Raw genomic sequence first — 19,277 nt, 5'->3', positions numbered from 1 at the left:
TAACTTTCTTATGGCACCAGTACTCTGTATACCAAAAGTTCTGCTTCTTTTGCAGTACTTAGTGAAATCCAACCCTGCCCCTACAGCCACCTATGTGATCACACTAGTCTTGGAAGATTCAGGTGGAAAGAAAGAGCAAATCACAGTTTGTAAGATTACATTTACTGACAAACCTAATTTGTTCTCTAGGTACAGACTAGCAGTTGTTTGAAAATAATGAGCATTCCTGATGCTCCTAAAACATCTTCAGTATTCCCTCCAACATTGGTCAGTTCATCTATAGCTCTCTTCCTTCAAAGAACCGATATCCAAGTGGACTGACCTCTTCACTTGCATCCGCCTTTTTCCCATCTGCCCATAAAATACATGGAGTCCTTATCATCTTTAATATTCTGCACTTGGAAACAGTGAGTCCTGTGGTTTTCTCTGGATGCCCTTGACTCAAACTGCGTCAGAGCTCTGATCTCTGTGCCTGTATCTTCACAACAAACATTTAGAATATTTAAAGGGAGGCTTTGGTTTAAATCTCATTACATATGAAAGTTCTTGCTAAGAGAGTGAAGATTTCTTAACTCAAGCCACATCCTACTCTTTAAAATCCTTCCAGATATTTATTGGGCTAAACTCAGAGCCAACTAGAAGTGGTGGTGGAAAGGAATAAGGTCATGGTCTCTCCCAGATGGATGTGAGCCATTCACTTCTCCAGTGTGTTACAATTTGGTTTTTTGGAGCCAAAGTTTTTCCTGATTTTTTTTTCCTATGGAGTTTGAAAATCCTCTAGGATTATTCACATGAACAAAAAGCTTTATGTTTGGTGTCTGTGAGAGGTGACAGTTATGGAGCTGTAGTAATCTGGGCCTTAATGCAGGTTCTCTTCCCTCCTATACAGATGAAGATAATACACATTATACATCATGTAACGATTTCTCAGCTGACGTAAGTGGTATCTCTTTGAAGAGGAAGTAACCAAGTTATTTTACTCATTCTGACCCTCAAAGTACAACATGATCACTGATTATTTATTGCTCCCTTATGATTTATGTCAAGACTAGAATCCAGTTAGGTTAACCTAACCAGCAGTGTTTTGCATCATGAGTAAGCAATTTGCATACTGCAATTAAAAGGACACAATCGGAAGCTACACCAGGCTGGTCACAAAAGGGCTGGAGGCACAGAAGTGTGAGACTATACATTATTACTGGCAATATGTCCAATCACTTCCAGGAATAAAACTTTTTATTAGCCAAATTACTCTCTAAACACTTAAACATCCCTCCAATTCTTTCCTTGGCAAAGATGACAACATGTTACAGCTGCCTATGAATCCCTAGTAACATATTGGTAGATAAAACAGAACTGAATTCTTCTGTGTACAGTTATCTGTTATACAGATGGAGTTATCTCTGGGGGAGGGATATTCTGAGACAGTCTATTTAAGCAAAGAGTAATCCAAATGGTGAACAAAATTAGTTTTTCCATGGAGAAGTTCATAGATATACAGTTGCCATGACAACTGCATTTGGCTCTGGAAAAAGGAAAACAAATGGCTCTTTTAGACTAAAGTAAAATAAATTTATGCTGGTTGCATAGGAAAACTGCTTTTTCACTCTAGTGTCAAATAGTCCTTCTGTAGCAAGCTTCCTTATCTTCCTTTTTTAGATTTTAGGGCATTTATTTTCCTTTTTAAAAAAAAAAGTACATCTATTGGAATTACAAAATGTGAGAGCACCTCCCTTTCCCTACCCTACCCTTCCCATATCCAGAGCATGGTTTTGCATTCCAAAATTCTACAGATTTCACCCTAGATGCAGAACAATAGAACCAGATTTCCTGCATCTAAGCAGCATAAAAATGCAAACTTATATTCTTAACTTCATCAGATCATAGAACACTTGGAGAAGTGGAAAAGAGCTGTTATTATCAGTCTGTTGGGAATGTGCTGTGTCAGGTTGGAAATGCTCTCTGTGTCTGACATGAAAGACAGCCAGGGTGATTTTTTGTTCCATTGGCAGTTGGAGAACCAAGTGGATTTTAAACCTTTGGTATTATATATCCTTTATCAGCTCTCCTCTTCCAGTACTTGCGCATGTATATCCCTCCCACGATCACACAGGCCAGCGCAACAGGAATCATTGCAATGTACCAGGACAGACCAACAGCTGGAAAAGTAAACAAAATAAATATTAGAAAAACAGAAAAAACCCCAACAAACTCCCAGGAGCGTAGTTCTCTAAGCTCAAGTGGGAAGAGGAGAAATCACAATTAAAAGGATGTCTGCAAGTTAACCTTCCAGCAGGGCTTATCACCTTTGAAAGGAATAGGTCTGTTGATTGAGCACTCTGGGAAATGTGTTCATGAAGATGGGAGGAAGGATTGGAAAACAACAGAGGGTGAGAATTTAAGGTTCAGTCTTTTGCAGACACCCAGCTTTCTGAACACGGGATCCGAGCAGCTGTGTCCTTTTTATCTTGGTTTCTTAAAAGCAGAGACATTCCTAGCCGGAAATCCAAGCACCATGTGGTGCAGGAGTACTTAACATTTAGTCCACCCACAAGTTGTGTGAATAACTTTCTCCTACAGAGCAGTTTATAAATTAGCAGTGATTGACCCAAGACTCAGAACTTCTTCACAAATCTGGCTGATTTCCAACACCAGTGTCTATCCAGACCATTTTGGATTATTCCAATATATATTGCCTCCTCTGCCGTTATACCTATGTAGCTCATGGAAGAGAAGAGCAGCACATGATCCAGCAAACTGAATACAAATCCCTCATCATAGGACACTGGAGTGAGTCATAACTGATAATGAAGCTGAAAGTGTTCATGTGACTTTCTAAGAGAGCGTGAGCAAACTTTGGCGATTCACCAACGTCATGCAAAGAAACAATTAGCATTGCTTCACATTGTTTATGCAGCTGGTTCTTGGCCAATGGTTTATCACATTGCAACATTAATTGCACTGAGTTTAGATATCTCTTCCCATCACTAGGAGTCAAAATAACAACATCCATCATAATTTACACTTCTTGTTATTTTGGCAGAAGTCTGTGCATGAGGAAAAGGAACACTCTAATCATTTTTTCTGTTATTGTCCTTTTATTCCCTGCTTGTTGAGGAACTGGAGGAGATTTGGCCCTGCTGCAAAGAGAGTGTGCCAGTAGTCTCACTGGAACAATTATTGCACAAAGTGTATCTAAATTGAAGTCTCATCCAACAAACAGATATACCAGCACAGATGGATCCTTATCCCTTCATAAAATGTCAGTAAATGACCTGCTGTAGTAGGTGTATTTTGTGAATAGGCTATATCAAAGACTAAAGGTGAAAGAGGCAACTGGATTTTCCCCAGGAAATAACTCATCCCAACACTAGCTCTGACAGTATAAACAGATCAGATGATAATTTAGCATTAGAATAATAATAAAAATTATCAAAAATAAGCAGTCAAAATAACTACCTTCCTGCTTGACCCTTGTTGGCAGTACTTGGTATCCATATCTGTTCTCAGCCAGACAGGTAAAGTCTGTGTAAAAGTCCACTTCTTCAACAGAATCAAAAATCAGTGGTACTTCAATGAAGTTTTCACCATTTTCTACAATTTCTCTGGAAGAATAAGAAAGATTTAAAGTTAAATATTTTAATAAGATGGTTTTCCTCTATTTGATATGTCCCTTCTAACAGCACATCACAAGAAAATGCATTGTATATTGGCTCATTTCTGAACCAGCCCCTCAGCATTCATGGACACCTGTTGTCTTCAGTAACCCAGTTGTGCTATTTGTGTCTCCGTGGGCAGTACCTATCCTGCACTTTTTGGAGTCCAGAGGAAAACAAAAATCTGGATTTGTCTTGCAAAAACAAAGAAAAGGGAGGGGGAAAAAGGTAAGTAGAATTCTGTGTATCTTTGAGCTCACTTCACAGCATTGTGCAAGGACCTAATTCCTTCTCTCTGACCACCTGAGGTTAATTCTTATGACCAGCTGAAGGAGGACATATGGAGAACATAACCCTGCAAATACTCTCTGAGAAAACTGAACCACCATTCCTGTCTATCACGTGCTCAAAGCCAATTGCTCAATACAAGAAGCTGTCCAAGAGGTTTCCAGCTTATTTCAACATGATTATTTCAGGAGTCCCACTATTTTCAAGTGATTTTCTAGCTGGAGTCAAATATTGTCCGTTGATATCTTTTAGTCATTACCAGAGCAGTTGTCCAGCTGCTCCTAAATGGTCAGATCACGAGCCTGCATTGCACAGAAGCAATGGAATTCCCTGGCACTCCTCTCAGGAGCTCTTTGCCAGAGATTTCTGCAGGGAATTTGTTTTCCCAGTGGCATTTGAGCTGTTTTGTCATGCTGCCATAATGAGGGCTTCCAGCAGAATTGGGGTGTCTCGCACACTGTGGGTCCTGCAGGAACCTCAGCTGTCACTGTCACTGTCCTTGTGCAATTGCATGATAATACATAACAGCAATAATGATAGTGATAGGCATAACAAAAATAAATTTTAAAGTCCAAGTAAGAAAGTGCTGCTCTATTCTAAAGCCTGCAGAGATTATAGCTGCAGCACATTTTGTGGTTCCTGTCCACAGGTCCAATGCATTTTCACTTATCCAGATGAACAAGATTATAAATTAGTTTTCTCAGTCATGCTGTGGGGAATGGGAAAACACCTAAAGGCTGGGACATACAGCTGAGTTACTATGTTGCCTCTGGCTGCACCATGGCCAGGCTGTTATCTGGCACTGGTGGCCACAAATTGCCAAAACCATCTCACATCCATAACTGTAAGAAACTAGTGGGAAAAGCCTTGAGGCACGCAGCTATGAGGCAGCTAGGGAAGCCTGGCAGCATGCAGCTATGAGGCAGCTGAAAGAAGGCTCCTCAAAACAGGGAGACACAATGAATCAGGGCAAGAGGATGTGGAACATCCTGTTTCTCCCTCCCACCAGCATCCCCTTCAATGCTACTCTGGCATCAATTTTAGCACTCGGCGGGTGTCTGTGAGAGTCAGTTTAACTCACTAATGTGGAAAAGAACAAGCTTAGAAGGAAAAACAATGTTATTAAAAAAAAAAACAAAAACAAAAACCAACAAACCACTAGATAATTTTCTGTTGTCTTAGTGTATTCAGAGAACCTCATGAATGTCAGGGACAGAATGTAGCCACTTTGCTGGCATGGGGTAAGGAGAGAGATAAGAGAAGCACTGGGAAAAATCAAGTCTCCTTGCTTTCCACTGCATTCAGCTCTTACATTAGCTCAGTTGTTCATGAAAACGTGCTTAAAGTTTAAGTCTCAAATCTGGCTCATTTGCAAAATACCATGTAACGAAAAACAGAGATAAAGAATTTATTTGACTGACTAGGTTGGGCTTGGGTTTTTTTTGCTTGTCTGCCCTTTCTTTTTCTCAGCTCTCACCTTCACTTCAGATCTGTCCATTTCCCATTTCATTACCTGGCACTCAGCTGCACCAAGAGCCCCTGCAGCACTGCAGGTTGAAACAATAAGCACAAGGAAGCACTTTCAGCCAGACTTACTGTCGTTCTCCCTCTGTAACTCTGCTTTGTTTATAAACCACGTCAACTCTGGTGTCATTTGCCAGCCATTCCACATCAGTTTGGAAATGGCTGCTCAGCCCAACAAACACTTTGCACGGGAGAGTCATCTTGGAGCCTGTAAAAAAAAGGAAGATTGAAAAACAATTTGGATACATATGAAGAACTACTCTTCCTTTTGGTGAAAACCAACAACTCCAGTGAGAGACCCCACAAACATCAAGAACTACTTCTTTCATAACTGAAGTTAATCTCCAAACTGCTTTTGATCCCCTACTCCTTGGCAGCAAGACCCCTCGGTTTGGCAGTACTTCCCTGCTGCTAACCAAATAATTTCCCTATTGCAACAGTTAGCAACTCTTGCACTAAACACATTCCCTAGAGGCAAAGCTGTGTCCCTGTGGCCTTGCCCTTTCTGACGTACTGCAGTCCAAAGGGCACTGTGTGATTTACCCCTCTGGAGCAACTGCATTAACCAGCAGCACAGCTTCACACAGAGATGCTGTGGGTGAGGACATTCAGCTCAAGGTGGGACCTCCACGGATAAAGTGATTTTGCAAAAATTTTGAAACTTTGCTATAATTACTGTAACACTGGGATAAGGAGACTCCAGACTGGTGTCTATATGATATGGAAAACACAGGGCTCAATAATGGAAATAATGTTATTATTATACCTGTGCAGGTAGTGATAAAAGGAACATAAAACACCACACAGAGGCAGATAGAAAAAAAAAAAACAAAACAAAAAAAAAAAAATCAACTCTTTGGCCTACACTGATGGAGAGAAAAGTGGCAGAGAAAACTAACAACATCATAGGACATAGCTGTGTGTATAGTACCCAGATTAAAATGTCTAGTGTAAAATGTAACTGGCATTTTCTGAGAAGAAGGAATACAACAGAAATTTGTTGCCATCATATAATCTTCAAAGAAAAATTGAGATCCTATCAAGGTACTTGCTAACTAACAACTGTCTAGTTCAAACAGCAAAAAGGAATGAAAAAAGACTCCTTTCAAAAGAGCTAGATGGCTTGTTCAAAGCTACACGACAACCTAAACCAATTTCAGGAAATACGAAAAAGAAAAGCTCTTAGTGAAGTGAGAACTCTGGACAGCTGAGCTGATGGTGCAAATATGCTTTTATTGCATGGTAACGGGCTAAAATTGACAGCAGTTCTGCAGCTTCTCTTACCTGGAAGATAACATCTGGCTGTAGACATTAAAAAGCAAAAAAATACTCTAGCACTGACCCTCAACTAATATAATTGAGATAAAAAAACCTGTAAAAATTTAAGCCAAAAAATTACACCGTAACAGGACCTGCTCTAATTTTTCTGTAACTAAATGTTTCCAAAAATAATGTTGGGCCTTACCAAGAGCAGCTGATATTGTCTTTTGCGCTGGATACACAATTATCGGGGTAGTTCTCTTCTCTTGTTCTTGGCAGAGAAAGAGAACAGAGTCAGTGCTAAGGCAAGAGAAAATGTGAGCATGGCCCCAGAACTAGAAACATGCCACTTCACCCAACATCCATCGTCTCCCAGGAAAGGATTTGATTGCTAAAGCCCCTGGCAAACAGATATTCCCGTTCCGAGCCGAGCCCCGCGGCTGCGGGGACGGGCAGGACGCCGCTCCCATCCCGATCCTCAGGGATGCACACGAGGAATTCGCGGCACGGCCGCCCTCTGCCGGCCGCTCTGCGCAGCAGCGCCCCGGCCCCCCGGGCCCCCTCTGCGAAACAGCGGCTTGTCTCCGCCCTGAGCCACCGCGAAATGCTTTATCTCCGAACCCTTCTGAAGCCCTTGGCAGTGACACACCCCCTCCTGCCCCCGAGGCATAAATTATTCGGGTTAACAAACACAGGTACTTGCAGGAGGGACCCCCACCCTGCCAGGGGTGCTGTGGGAGCCCCATCAGGGCCAGGACAAGCACTCACAGTGTCACCCTTCCCTTGGCACGGCTGAGAGGCTGAGCACGAGCTCCTCTCAAGAGTTTTGTCAGCAAAGAAGAGGATTTCTTATGTGCTGTAACATTTTAATATGTCAGTCATTGAATCACAGAACCACAGAATGGTTTAGGTTGGAAGGAACCTTTAAGACCACCTAGTTCTGATCCTCCTGCCATGGGCAGGGACACCTTCCACTAGACCAGGTTGCTCAAATCCCCATCTAGCCTAGCCTTGAATGCTTCCAGGGATGGGGGGGCATCCACAACTTCTCTGGGGAACCTGTGCAAGTGCCTCACTACTCTCACAGGAGAAAACTTCCTCCTAATAGCTAATCTCAACCTGCCCTCTTTCAGCTTGAAGCCATTCTCCCTTGTCCTGTCACTTCATGCTCTTGTAAGAAGTCCCTCTCCATTTTTCTTGTAAGCCCCCTTCAGGTACTGGTATGCCACAATTCGGTCACACTGAAGCCTTCTCTTCTCCAGGCTGAACAAACACAATTGTCTCAGCCTTTCCTTGTACGAGAGGTGTTCCATCCCTCTGATCATCTGATACTATATTTACCAACAGTCTCCAGTTGAATTGTCCTGGTGATTTCATATGCCACACCCTCAAATGGAAATGACATCTTGCAGGTGTAATACCCAGCGTCTGTTGGTAGCACAGATGTCATGATCAGAGAAGCCGAACCTTTCAGAATGACAAATCTTTCGTTATCATCTTCCAAAGGCAGAGCATCCTGGAGAAAGGACAGAAACTGGTGTTATGACTCAGATAGCTATGGTTACACCCTGTGTAACTCCCAGACAGATTATCCCTGCCTCTCTCTTACTAGAAGTTCACTTATCACTGGGAAATCTGAGCAGTTCTGCTTTCCCACCAAAGCACAAGTTCTCTGAATGTGTATCCATCTCTAAAATGCCTCATGGCACTATATGAAGTGTGAAGAATTGCTATTTTAATCTATATATAATGTGTGTGCATAGCTCTTCAATAAAGTGCATATTTTAAGATGGAAAACATATAACAAGCTCTTCCCTGAGTCATCTGAAGAGCAGTCACCCAAGATTTCAGCACCCATGGAGGTTTTCAAAATGTTATCACTTTCCATACATGACCTCAAAAGAGTAATATTCTAAGATGTTGTTTGAAGAAAAATACTTGTGATCATGTAGGATTTCACGTAACTGTTACTTATCCTATAGATCTCATAAACTGTTAGAAAATCCTGCTCTGTATCCCTAAGGCTCTTCTCATACACGGTTTGGAGCCCTGCTAGGAGAAATTATGTTCCTTCCTCATGAAGGCAGGGTAGCTCTTTCTTACATTTGTAACAAGAACCACATTGAGGGGAGCAGCCTTTTGCTTAGATAAGGTGGGTTATGTTCCCACTTCTGAAGGGAGTCCTGAGCAGCAACATTTTGCTGGTATGGTACAGATCACAGCCTAGGCACAGCCTGTATATTGCATCCTGTGGGAAGGCTACAGCTGCACAAGGCAGAGTGTGTGATCATAGGGGACTGTAAATAAAAGCTACACTGAGGTGTTTTGGAAATGTAAGAAGAATCCCCTGCTCTCCAGTGTGACACTGAACAGCTGAGGATGTTGTATTTGATCTTAGAGGCAAAACCAGGCTTGCCTGCTTGAAAAGCAGCAAACTGGCCAGTTAGGCAAGAGAACACTCCAAGCATTGTGCAATTCATCCAGTATTTCCAAATGCTGTATTCCAGTTGATTAATGAAAGCTACCTCACCTGAACATGGAGGAAGCATCCCTGGGAGGTCCTACTTTATGGGATTCACTAGAAGTGCCATAAAAAGAAGCACAGAGCCAAAGAGAAGAAGACTGTTATCAGGCGGCAAACCCTGGAGTTGGGTAAGTAATTTAACCTTAAAAACATTTGCACAGCCTGTGAGAGCAGAAAACATGTGGAACACTTCACCCCATGCTGAGTGTACCCCAGAGAACTTTTCTTAAAATGCAAACATCTGCCCCAAAATTCCCAGTGTATTACACTGTGCTCATGACTAAGAACATGATGTTCAGGAGAAATGTGAAGTGGAGATTTATGTGCCAAGTTGGGATGAGGCTATGCACAAAGAGGAAGTGAAAGTTCTACCTTGTACCACTTGAGCTCCAGGCTTGTCCTGTTGGGTGTAAAATCCCACAGGTCAGGACAAACGATTTTTCCAGAGGTGAAAGTGAAGAGGACCTGGGGATAGGCAATCTCCTGAGCAGCTGTTTTCTCCACAACTGTGAGGTGGATGGAGACCTCGGCGCAGTAGGAGGAGTTCCTGCAGACAGAGCAGGGAGAGGTGAGCCCCCAAGAGTGATGAGGGGAACTCGAATGACACCCTTCGTTTCCTCCTGGCTCCATTTCCCTCTTTAACATAGACCAAGACTGAGATCATACCAGGAGGGATGCTGGAAAATCACTGGTACTGTTCTTTTGGCACAATCTAAACATGTTGCTGACACATCTGCCTCAGACCTTTAGGCTTTCCTTTTCTTTTTAGTACAAGTTTCCTGTGCACCTTTAGGCTGCAGCATGATTTTAACTTTGTGGGGAGGGAGAACATGTTCACCTGAACAATAGCAGGTGTGTCATGAACCTTCCATCATTTCCTTGGAAGAGGTTTTGACTGTGAAAATGCTAATAATGAAATAAAAAGCTTAAAGCATGTATTAAAATACATCTGCAGTTACTGTTGCACAACCATAGACACTTGTGTGAGTACGTGTCATTTTGTGTAGCAAAGAAGGCATTCTGGCTTTGAAAGGTTTGCAATATTCAACGTTTTTTTCTGGCCCCAAGTGACAATTCCACTCCCAATGAAGACTGAACCAGGAGAGATAGGTGCTTAAATTATATCCTTTACAACCTCTGGAAGCCTGTTTTGGAGATGCCTCTACTCAGGGCAGTGCCTGATCCTTGAAGGGGACAGCAAAGCCAGGGGAGCTGGGCTGCTACCTCCAGGACAGCAGCTGTGGGCTGCAAGCAGACAGACTGAGACTACTGCCAGGGCACTGTGGCCGTCTGTCACATACAGGCCAGATGCCCAAATCCAAAATATTTGCTCCACAGAACACAGAAGCAGAGATCTGTGATAGTTTACCACTACCTTCATTTTACACAGCTGATAAAAAAATCTGCTGGCTTCCCTGTGGGATAATTTGCAGAGGAAATGCAATTTGCTTGCACTTTATTAATCCTATAATAACGCTAGCAATGAAATTACCTACTTGGCTCTTGCATGTCTTTTCCAAATATGCTTCCCAGCATTTTACTAGATCTCTCAGTAACACTGCCATAGTGTTATATATTGACAAAGTGAGGCAGAATAGTCTGAAAAGAGGATTAAAAAACACTCTTGAACATCCCAGGCAACTACTCTGCTCTAGAACAGTATTTGGAACCTTTTGTTGTTTGGGCCTCACTGTCAGTGTCTTCTCTTCTGCTCCACAACTGAAATTGCTGCTAAGACATGTGGGGAAAGGCCAGCCTGATACACTGAGCATGATTTCTCAACTTGTCCACCTCTTCTACTGCTGACATGCATCACTAACAAGGTGTGCCTTGCAAGCTAGGAGACCGTGCTCTCCACAAGCAGCTTCAGGGATGTGGAGATACGTTCTCCAGAGCAAGGTGCCAGAGGTACTGAGAGGCTGCCTGGCTGCAGGAGATGGCAAGGGACAGGGACCTGGAATATCTTCTGAAGTTCAGGCTCTAAGGGTGATGGGAGTTTTTGCCTTCCTCAGTCCTCTACAAATCCAGACCCTGGCACCGCTTTTGACGTGGTACAGTGGGCTGTCAGATTATAAACACTCAGAAAAAAAGTTACCAATAGGGCTGAAAAGAGCCATGGCTGAAGTCTCAACTCATTGCAACACCACAAATCTGGTACCAGTCTAGTAAATATACACTGGGTCTCATGAAAAGTCTTATTGACAATACCAAGTCAATCAAATTCTGGTTTAAAACATGACGCAGAAGAAAAGTGAAGACCGGGGATAGGAAGAGGGAAGAGGAAAGCCACTGCAGAGCCACAATGCCATATATATGTTTCATAAGGCAGTCTGAGGTGCAACAAGGGTATTTGCGCTCAGCAACACCCCCTGCCTGCAGCGTGCCTCACTGGCTATAGCACTGACTGGCTCAGAGGTAACCAGAACAAACTCTCCATACACTATTCTCCTATGAGATTGTAGCCAAAATGGCAACCATGTGTCAAAATGTATCCAGATTTCAGTAGAGGTAGCTACAGGAAACATACAGCGCACTCTAAGGGTCCTGACTTCCCACATTCTTTCTAACAAGGTCAGCAAGGAAATTATGTTATCCAGAAATGCTCTGAATATAACTGGAGTTTAAAATCAAGGTAATGCATTTAGACATAGCCACTTTGTTAGTGAACTAGATTTTCTTTTAAATACCTACCTTTTTGTGCAGATATACACTCCCGAGTCTTCTAGCATCACTGGTAAAAACCAGAGTGCATCTCCTTTTGCCCAGATTCTTAAATCTTCATCTCTTCCTGGTATCATGGGGTTTGAACCATTTTTATACCATGTGACATTAGGGGTCAAGGCAGAGAAATCCAAATGTTTGTATCTGGGAGAAGGGCATTTCAGAACCACAGGTTCTCCATGCAGTTCATAGTAGTGTTTGAAAAACACGGTGCGATCTGGGCAGTTTTCTATATAAATTAGAGATATTTTTACATTACTGTCAGACAGGAATATTAAAAAGAAGGGTGAGGGAAACAGAAGGAAAAAAGACAAATATGCACTTACCCGTGGTTTTGAGTTGCTGGAGTCTGAAAGCAGAGGCACCTGCTGTGCATGTCACTAGGACAAAGAAGAGCCCACGCATTTTTTTCCACGGGAAATCAGAAGGAGGGGGTCAAAGGAAAGTGTTTTGAAACCTACAAGGAAGTTTATTACAAGATAGAAGATATAATGAAAATACTCAATGTTATCTGAAGAGTTAACTGGTATTTTTCTCGCTCCAGACCTGGGGAGCTTTGGTTCATCCTCAGTGAGCAGAAAGCTGTCTTCATCCTTAGTTTATGGGGGCTGAACTGTGGAACCAGAACATCTGGCTTGGCACACACATACCACTTCTGGCCCTTCCCTTTCACTTGAGGAGATGAAAAGAGCATACCACAAGATGCTGCTGTCCCCACAGCTTTTCAGAGCAGCAGCTACAGGTGGAAAAATCTAGCTCTGCTTATTTTGCAATGTGACTGAAGCACAGGTCAGCTTCTTTGAGTGAGCTGCAGTGTAATAGCTTGGGTGAACACAGAGACACAGTAGGCCAGCTAGTGTGAATCAGACTACAGGAAAACTCCCTGCTACAAGCAGAGCCAAGCTTTCTTGTCTACAACAAATGTTTCTCTTGGGACAAAAAACATAGACTCCCATGGCATGTATACCCATCTTGCTGGTGGTGCACGAGTAAGTTTTCAGCATGGACACTACTACCATTTGTTTTGAAAAAAAAAGATAAGGAAAACCCGAACAACCTGTCCTGAAAATCACATAGGTTGGCACAAAGGGAAAATTAAATTCTCCGCTGCCAGTCATTCATCAGGTGTCATCTGTATGGGCCTGGCATGGGCATGGCAGTGTCTGTGTACACCACTGAATGCTTCTGCTCTGCCACGAGGCCTCAGCTCCTGCTACTCAGTTGATGAATTATGCTTTACCTCGGTGTGCCTTGGGCAAAAATATATAAAACATGCTGGATAGAGGCACTAGTTTATGTTCTATGTAAGGAAATTATGAGCAATACAGTACACATATCCACATGATACGTTGCACTATTTCCATTTTACATACAGAAATTGAAACTGCATGCATTTAACATTAGCTTAAAACTATGACAAATATTAAATGACTGGACAACTACTTCAAATCAAAACCAAAAGCAAAAATAAATATTTCTACCAATATAACAACATAAAGCCATATTCACAGGTATACACCTTTGAGTATCTCTTGTGTATCCCATCATGTTCATACTTACATAATGGTTTTAATCCAAATTTCTTCCTGTTCCAGTAGCTATATTTATCTGATATCTGACATTGACTACAATAAACTATTTTCAGCTTGTTGTCATCTCTACAGCACCACAAAACCGACTTCTTGCTCAATAATACTGTTTCATAACCATGGGTCATCTCCCCTGCTCTTAGATCAGCATGGGTTTCCAGGGAATCAGTATGGAGCTCTAGCCTCTCTCAGCTACACTTGAACCAGGTGCTAGTGGCATTAACAAGTCCCATGGTTCATATCAATACCTTGTAAAAGGTGAGTTTCTCTCTCTTCAGATCCTTTGCCTGACAAAAACACTTGGTTATTCTGTTCATAGCTTTCTGGTCCCTTTGGTTTAGTAAGTCACAAACTCCATGAACCTTACACCATTTGAGGGTTTAGAGAAAGTTTTCATTCCCAAATTTCGATCAGCTTCACTTACCTGTGTTTCTGTAGTCTTTTAGCCATGAGCTTCTCAAAGAAGCTATCAGACTGAAAATTCCTAGTGAGGACCTTATATAGGGTTTAGCTCAACCCACAGCGGAAATTTGTCTCTCATTGCCCAATCAGATTTGTGTCAAAACCAAATAACGTTTTAGACACAACTTTCTTCCCTTCCGTAGAGTGAGGATGAGAGAAACAGAGGCAGAGACAGAGAGAAAATATGTGTTTGGATTTCCCAAAGAAAGGGGAAATGACTGCTAAATATATGACTAATTTTCCCCTTTTCTGACGAATGGAGCTTGCATACACTCATGTCTTCACATGACTATTTCACACACTACCTCAAGTACCTCAAGTAAAAAAATTCTCATGGGTAACAAAAGGTGTACTGCAGCATAATCAGCAGCTGAATAATTGCACAGCAGCCAAATAATCTCAATCTTCACATTTTGTGGTTTAGCCAGCTCTTCATGGACAACATAAATCTGTGATTTCCCAGATCGCTGGTGAAACACAAATGTGCTGATTCCCCTTTCCTCTCCTAACATCCATTTTAGTGTGACAGCCTACATTAAGGTTCTCTTGCAATGGGATATAAAGAAATAACAGCTTGGTTTCCAGGTTGTAGTGGTTTGGTCCAAAATACTCATTACTGTTTACCTTCTGTGAGATAAGAATTAGGAGAAACGCAAAGCAGGCACCAAACTTGAAAGAATATAAAGAAGTTTATTAACAGACCTAAAAGAAGAAAAAAAAAATCATACCACACCTTCAGAACACTTCTCCTCTGCCCCCCCCCTTTCTCCCTTCTCCCAGTGACAATGTAAAAAGACAACCCGTGAGATGTTCAGTCTGTTTATCACTTCCATAATAACCTTGTCCAGTCCATTTAGGAAGAGGAGTATCTCTTGCCCATGCTATGAAAACATTATCACAACGAGACAGCCGCCCGGGTTGGTTCTCTGCTCGCATGTGAGTCCCTTCCCACGATTGCTTTCGAGGGTCCAATCTTGAGCTACTGGGGTGTAATCTTAATGTTGAGCCGTTCAGAAACAAAAGTTCTCTTCACCCATCTCTGGGAGCATTTCATCTCTAAGAGCAGAGGCCCTTCTCCTTCCCTGGGAGCAAAGGGTCCTCCTCATCTTCATCTCTAGGACTATCTCTGGGAGCACCTCTAGGAACTGAGGTTTTCTCCTTTTCCATTTGGAGCAAAAGTCCTCGTCACCTCCATCTCTCCCTGTTCAAACTTCTCATTAAATTACAGCTGCTTCAGCATCTGCCTATCTCAGTGCAGGTGCTTTTGCTCACAAGTACAAGTTGAACGCTCCACCCCCCATGCCTTCATGAAATTACAACGGGTACTCTGATGCATCATAGCTTTACAACAGAATTTCAGCTTGAAGCATTTCCTCTTTCTTCTCCCTCCCTGTGGGGGGGTTCCGCAGCTGGAACAGGGCCCATCGGCTCCGGGATGGCCATGGCCCAGCCCAGCCTGGCCCAAGCAGGGCCTGGACGCGCCCGCTGGCCCCCACACGGGGCCCTCAGCCACCTGTCCCAGCACCGGAAACGAGACAGAGCTGGGGGGGGGTGGTTTCTATTCTTAAGTGTGCATCACAGAGACGGTCACAACTTTAAGTGGCTTAAAGAATTGTCCATATTCAAACTGGCCAGTTGATAGGTTCTGTCAGGTCACAGAGGAAGCTGTAAGCACCCCTTTGCAAGAACATCACTTCCAGGACTATGCTTGCTAACCCATGACACAGGTTCATGACGAGGAATAAGAAAATGGTTATGAATTGTGGCAATTTTGGCCTTCACTTATTTAGAAGAGGGAAATCAAGTGAGGGACTCCAGCTCCCAGATAGAATAACATCCTCAGATACATCTAACAAGGATAAACACTTTTAAACAGCTTTCTTCAGAAGAGTTCTGCCCTGGCTGTCTTTTTATCCAGAAAATATCTTGATCACATGCAGCAGTATGAGGACCTTGAGTTTAAATTGTTTCTCTGGAGGTGCAAAAGTCTGGTTTCAAATAACTCAGGAAGAAATGAAAGATAGAACAAGAATTTGACTTCTTTTTAGTAGATTTCTGCTGAGAAGGCCATGTCGTTATGCGGTTAGCTATCACTGAGTAATTTATAAACAGAAATGTGCAAGTCTAGCAGCTATATATATAGAGGTACTCTCTTAGGGAAGCTGGTGTCATTCTGTGGTTTCGCTGTGCTGATGATTCATTTATACAGCTCGAGATGTTGGAGCATAGCTGTGAAATTTCTAACTTGGAGACCAGACTATTCCCCATATGTCTCACTCGTTGCTCATCTCACTAGATAGATATTTCCCACACCAGGGCTACATGCAGTGCCTTGCCTCACTTGGGTGGATTTTGCTGTCCTTGGACATCCCAATAAAATAATCAAAATATTGAGAAATATCTAGTGTTCTGGAAGGTCCTTGCAACACAGACTTTCAAAAGGCCTCCACAAGCAAGGTGTCTGTTCATTATCCCTAGTCAATGGAAGGGGAAATGGAAATTCAGGCATCATGGAATGGGGATTACACCTTTTCTACAAGGGACTGCTAATGTGCCTGCTTCTTACAGCAGCTCCCAGATTCTGCTGTTTCTCCTGGAGGAACTCACCCTGTTCCAGTGGCTCTGTGGCTGATGATGTTTGGCATCCAAGAACTGCAGTCCCTTGGACTTTGTTATTTATTCTGTTATCCAGTTTGGCTAAGCAAACTTCATGCAATTAAAAACTGAAGAAAATTTCTCTGGTTCACATAAGAATAAGGTAACGAGGCATTAAGAAATATTGAATGGTGAAAGCTGACTGGCAAGCAGATGCAAAGTAAACCACAACTATTGCACCAGCACATGTTATATGGCTTATTGATATGAGCAAACCTGGTTTTAATAATTTGTAATACCCTTGTGCAGAGTTTCCAGATGGGGTCTTGAGGAGAACAGAAAAGGAAAGGGAAGAAAAGGAGCTCTCCAACTCTGAGAATCACCAAATAACTGTGACAGAAAGAGAAAGACTAAACAGAGGGATTAGCACAATGCACAACAGACTCCAAGAATACAGGAATTTGCATGCTTAGACAGCAGAGTAAGTGCTGACATACCCCAGTTGTATATGACTAAGTGGGAGAAACAGGAGGTGATGTGCCAAGGGATCCACTTTGTCATGAGGGAGTGCTAGCTTGGCCAGAGCAGCAATGGCTGGGTTACAGATTTCCTCACCACTACAAGTTCCTGGAATTTCAAAAGACCCTTCCACTGCAACAGAAAGCAGGCAAACTGTGAAAAATAATTATACTCTCAAGAGCTGGAAGGGCCAGGGAGGAGGACACCCTCAGTGTAAAAATCAACAGGGTGGAAGGGACAAAGTAACATCTAGAGAGGCCCAGAGTCTCTGTGCACAGACACACAGCCATAGACTGGTGAAATAAAGAAATTATTTCTGAAAAAGTGGCGTTTTCTGGATTTTATTTAAGGTAGAAAACAATTCCTAAGCACAGCCTACTTAATATGTGATGCTATGTGGAAAAGCAGTGATGGAGTGCTGTTGCAAAGCTGAGTTTGTTGAAAGTAGTAAAGTGATATTGCTCTCCCTATAAACTGAAGAGGATAATCTAAACTGCTAAATAGTGACAGTCTAAACATCAGTGCATCCTAGTGCATCTTTCAAATGACAATAAAAGTAAAAAAAAAAATCTTTTACTGTTCTTCATTCTCTTATGGATAAAATGGTGCATAGATGTGCTGAATTGTGTTCAGGGATATGGTTAGGGTTAGGGATCAGAGAGTAAAAGTGCCTAGGGCTCCAGGGACACTGGGGATGGAAAAGGCATGCCAAGGGGATTATTGCAGGGCCCCAACATTGCCGCCCTTATATCTTTCCAATCTGGGCCATTCACAGAACCATTCAGTTCAGAAAAAAACCTCTAAGATTATGAAGTCCAACCATTAACGCAGCACCACCATGTTAATCACTAAACCACATCCCCAAGTACCATATTCACATGCCTTTTAAACACTTCCAGGGATGGTGATTTCAGCATTTCCCTGGGCAGCATATTCCAAAGCCTGTGCATCCTTTCAGCAAAGAAATTTTTCCCAATATCTAGTCTAAACCTTCCCTGGTACAACTTGAGGCCATTTCCTCTTGTGCTGTCACTTGTTACCTGGGAGAAGAGACCAACCCCCAACTTGCTACCACCACGCTGAGGTTCCTGCTTCTTCCCCAAGCTACCAGCCATCCCCCCTGCTTGGATGGAGCAAGCCCACAGCACACAGCACCTACCATGCCTTAGTGCAGGGCTCCAGGCAAGGCTGCACAGTGAGTGACCACACGGTCACTCACCATGTCAGGGCTGGGAGGTGAGGCTGCCTGGGAGCCAGCGATGCCAAGAAGAACAGCAAGCAGACATTTCCCACAACTTTGGCACCTTCTCAGACCACAGGCAGTGAGTCAGTAGGGGCATTAGGACATGCTAAGAAAAAAGCAAACCTAAGACTGCTGAGTGGCTTTTTTCTTTCCACGAGTTCCAAAATCATAGTGTTCGCTTGCAATCATGATCAGTCTTTATAATATATATGAAACAACATAATGTGTTCTGTGGTCTTTCATGTGAGAGGTGTTGAGGGATTTAAAAACACGGCAGTGATTACAAAAAGCCCACGGTAACAGCAGATAGAGGAGAAACTGTGTCCAGTTGAAGACCATGAAGTCATATAGAGTTACATGAGCCAGAACAACAGGGACAATAGAAAATTTCTAAACCAGTTATGGTGCTTGGCTGGAGCAGCCAACCCAGCAAACAGGGATTTCAGAGGCAAAGAGAAAAACAGATGACAAAGATTTTTGTTCATAATTGCCTTTTTGTTGGCTGAACTTAAATTTAGTAGGGAAAAAAGTAACTTGATAGCTATGAAAAACAGTGACAAATATATGGCCTGTGATAAAGGAAAAACTGAGCTGGTACGTATCATATATTAATGTAGGTGTACTGGGAGGGTAATATTAAACGTTACTTTTTTATTACATGTTCCTGATTAAGTAGTTGTCTCACCAAGAAGATGAAATCATTTATGTAATGCAGGCAGTAAATCTTCTCGTTTATCTTAGATTTACTGTCCTTCTGACACACAAGTATATTTCACACACTTCTTTTAAGAAGCAGTCATATGAAATACACATAGCAGATACAATTACCCAAGGTATTTGTTCCCTACTCCACTGCACTAATGTGTAATTCATTATCACAGGATTTGGAGGGGGCT

General features: G+C 42.5%; 1 protein-coding gene and 1 long non-coding RNA gene across 3 annotated transcripts in view; one reads left to right on the top strand and one right to left on the bottom strand.

Moving 5' to 3' along the window:
* Window positions 1-16,853, top strand: part of LOC116440078 — a 36,627-nt gene extending 19,774 nt beyond the window's left edge. Inside the window, exons 2-4 of the long non-coding RNA XR_004238388.1 lie at window positions 3,684-3,884; window positions 9,236-9,380; window positions 16,593-16,853. This is a non-coding gene — a long non-coding RNA (uncharacterized LOC116440078). The remainder of the gene's footprint in view (window positions 1-3,683; window positions 3,885-9,235; window positions 9,381-16,592) is intronic.
* LOC116440077 (interleukin-1 receptor type 2-like) overlaps window positions 146-19,277 on the bottom strand; it is a 30,030-nt gene continuing 10,898 nt past the window's right edge. The window contains exons 1-9 of one of the 2 annotated variants that reach the window (XM_032100394.1): window positions 13,987-14,158; window positions 12,300-12,430; window positions 11,944-12,202; window positions 9,625-9,799; window positions 8,070-8,244; window positions 6,934-6,999; window positions 5,541-5,676; window positions 3,460-3,605; window positions 146-2,159 (exon numbers count right to left, since the gene is read on the bottom strand). In XM_032100394.1, coding sequence (XP_031956285.1) covers window positions 2,032-2,159; window positions 3,460-3,605; window positions 5,541-5,676; window positions 6,934-6,999; window positions 8,070-8,244; window positions 9,625-9,799; window positions 11,944-12,202; window positions 12,300-12,378 — 1,164 coding nt within the window. In that variant the 5' untranslated portion in view covers window positions 12,379-12,430; window positions 13,987-14,158 and the 3' untranslated portion in view covers window positions 146-2,031. Of the gene's footprint in view, window positions 2,160-3,459; window positions 3,606-5,540; window positions 5,677-6,933; window positions 7,000-8,069; window positions 8,245-9,624; window positions 9,800-11,943; window positions 12,203-12,299; window positions 12,431-13,986; window positions 14,159-19,277 lie in introns of those variants that run through there. The other variant, XM_032100395.1, reaches the window with a different exon arrangement.

This window comes from Corvus moneduloides, chromosome 2 (assembly GCF_009650955.1).
Source record: "Corvus moneduloides isolate bCorMon1 chromosome 2, bCorMon1.pri, whole genome shotgun sequence".
NCBI classification, from domain to species: Eukaryota; Metazoa; Chordata; class Aves; order Passeriformes; family Corvidae; genus Corvus; species Corvus moneduloides.
The sequence above is the reverse complement of the archived record's forward strand: the minus strand, read 5'-3'. Positions and strand labels throughout refer to the sequence as shown.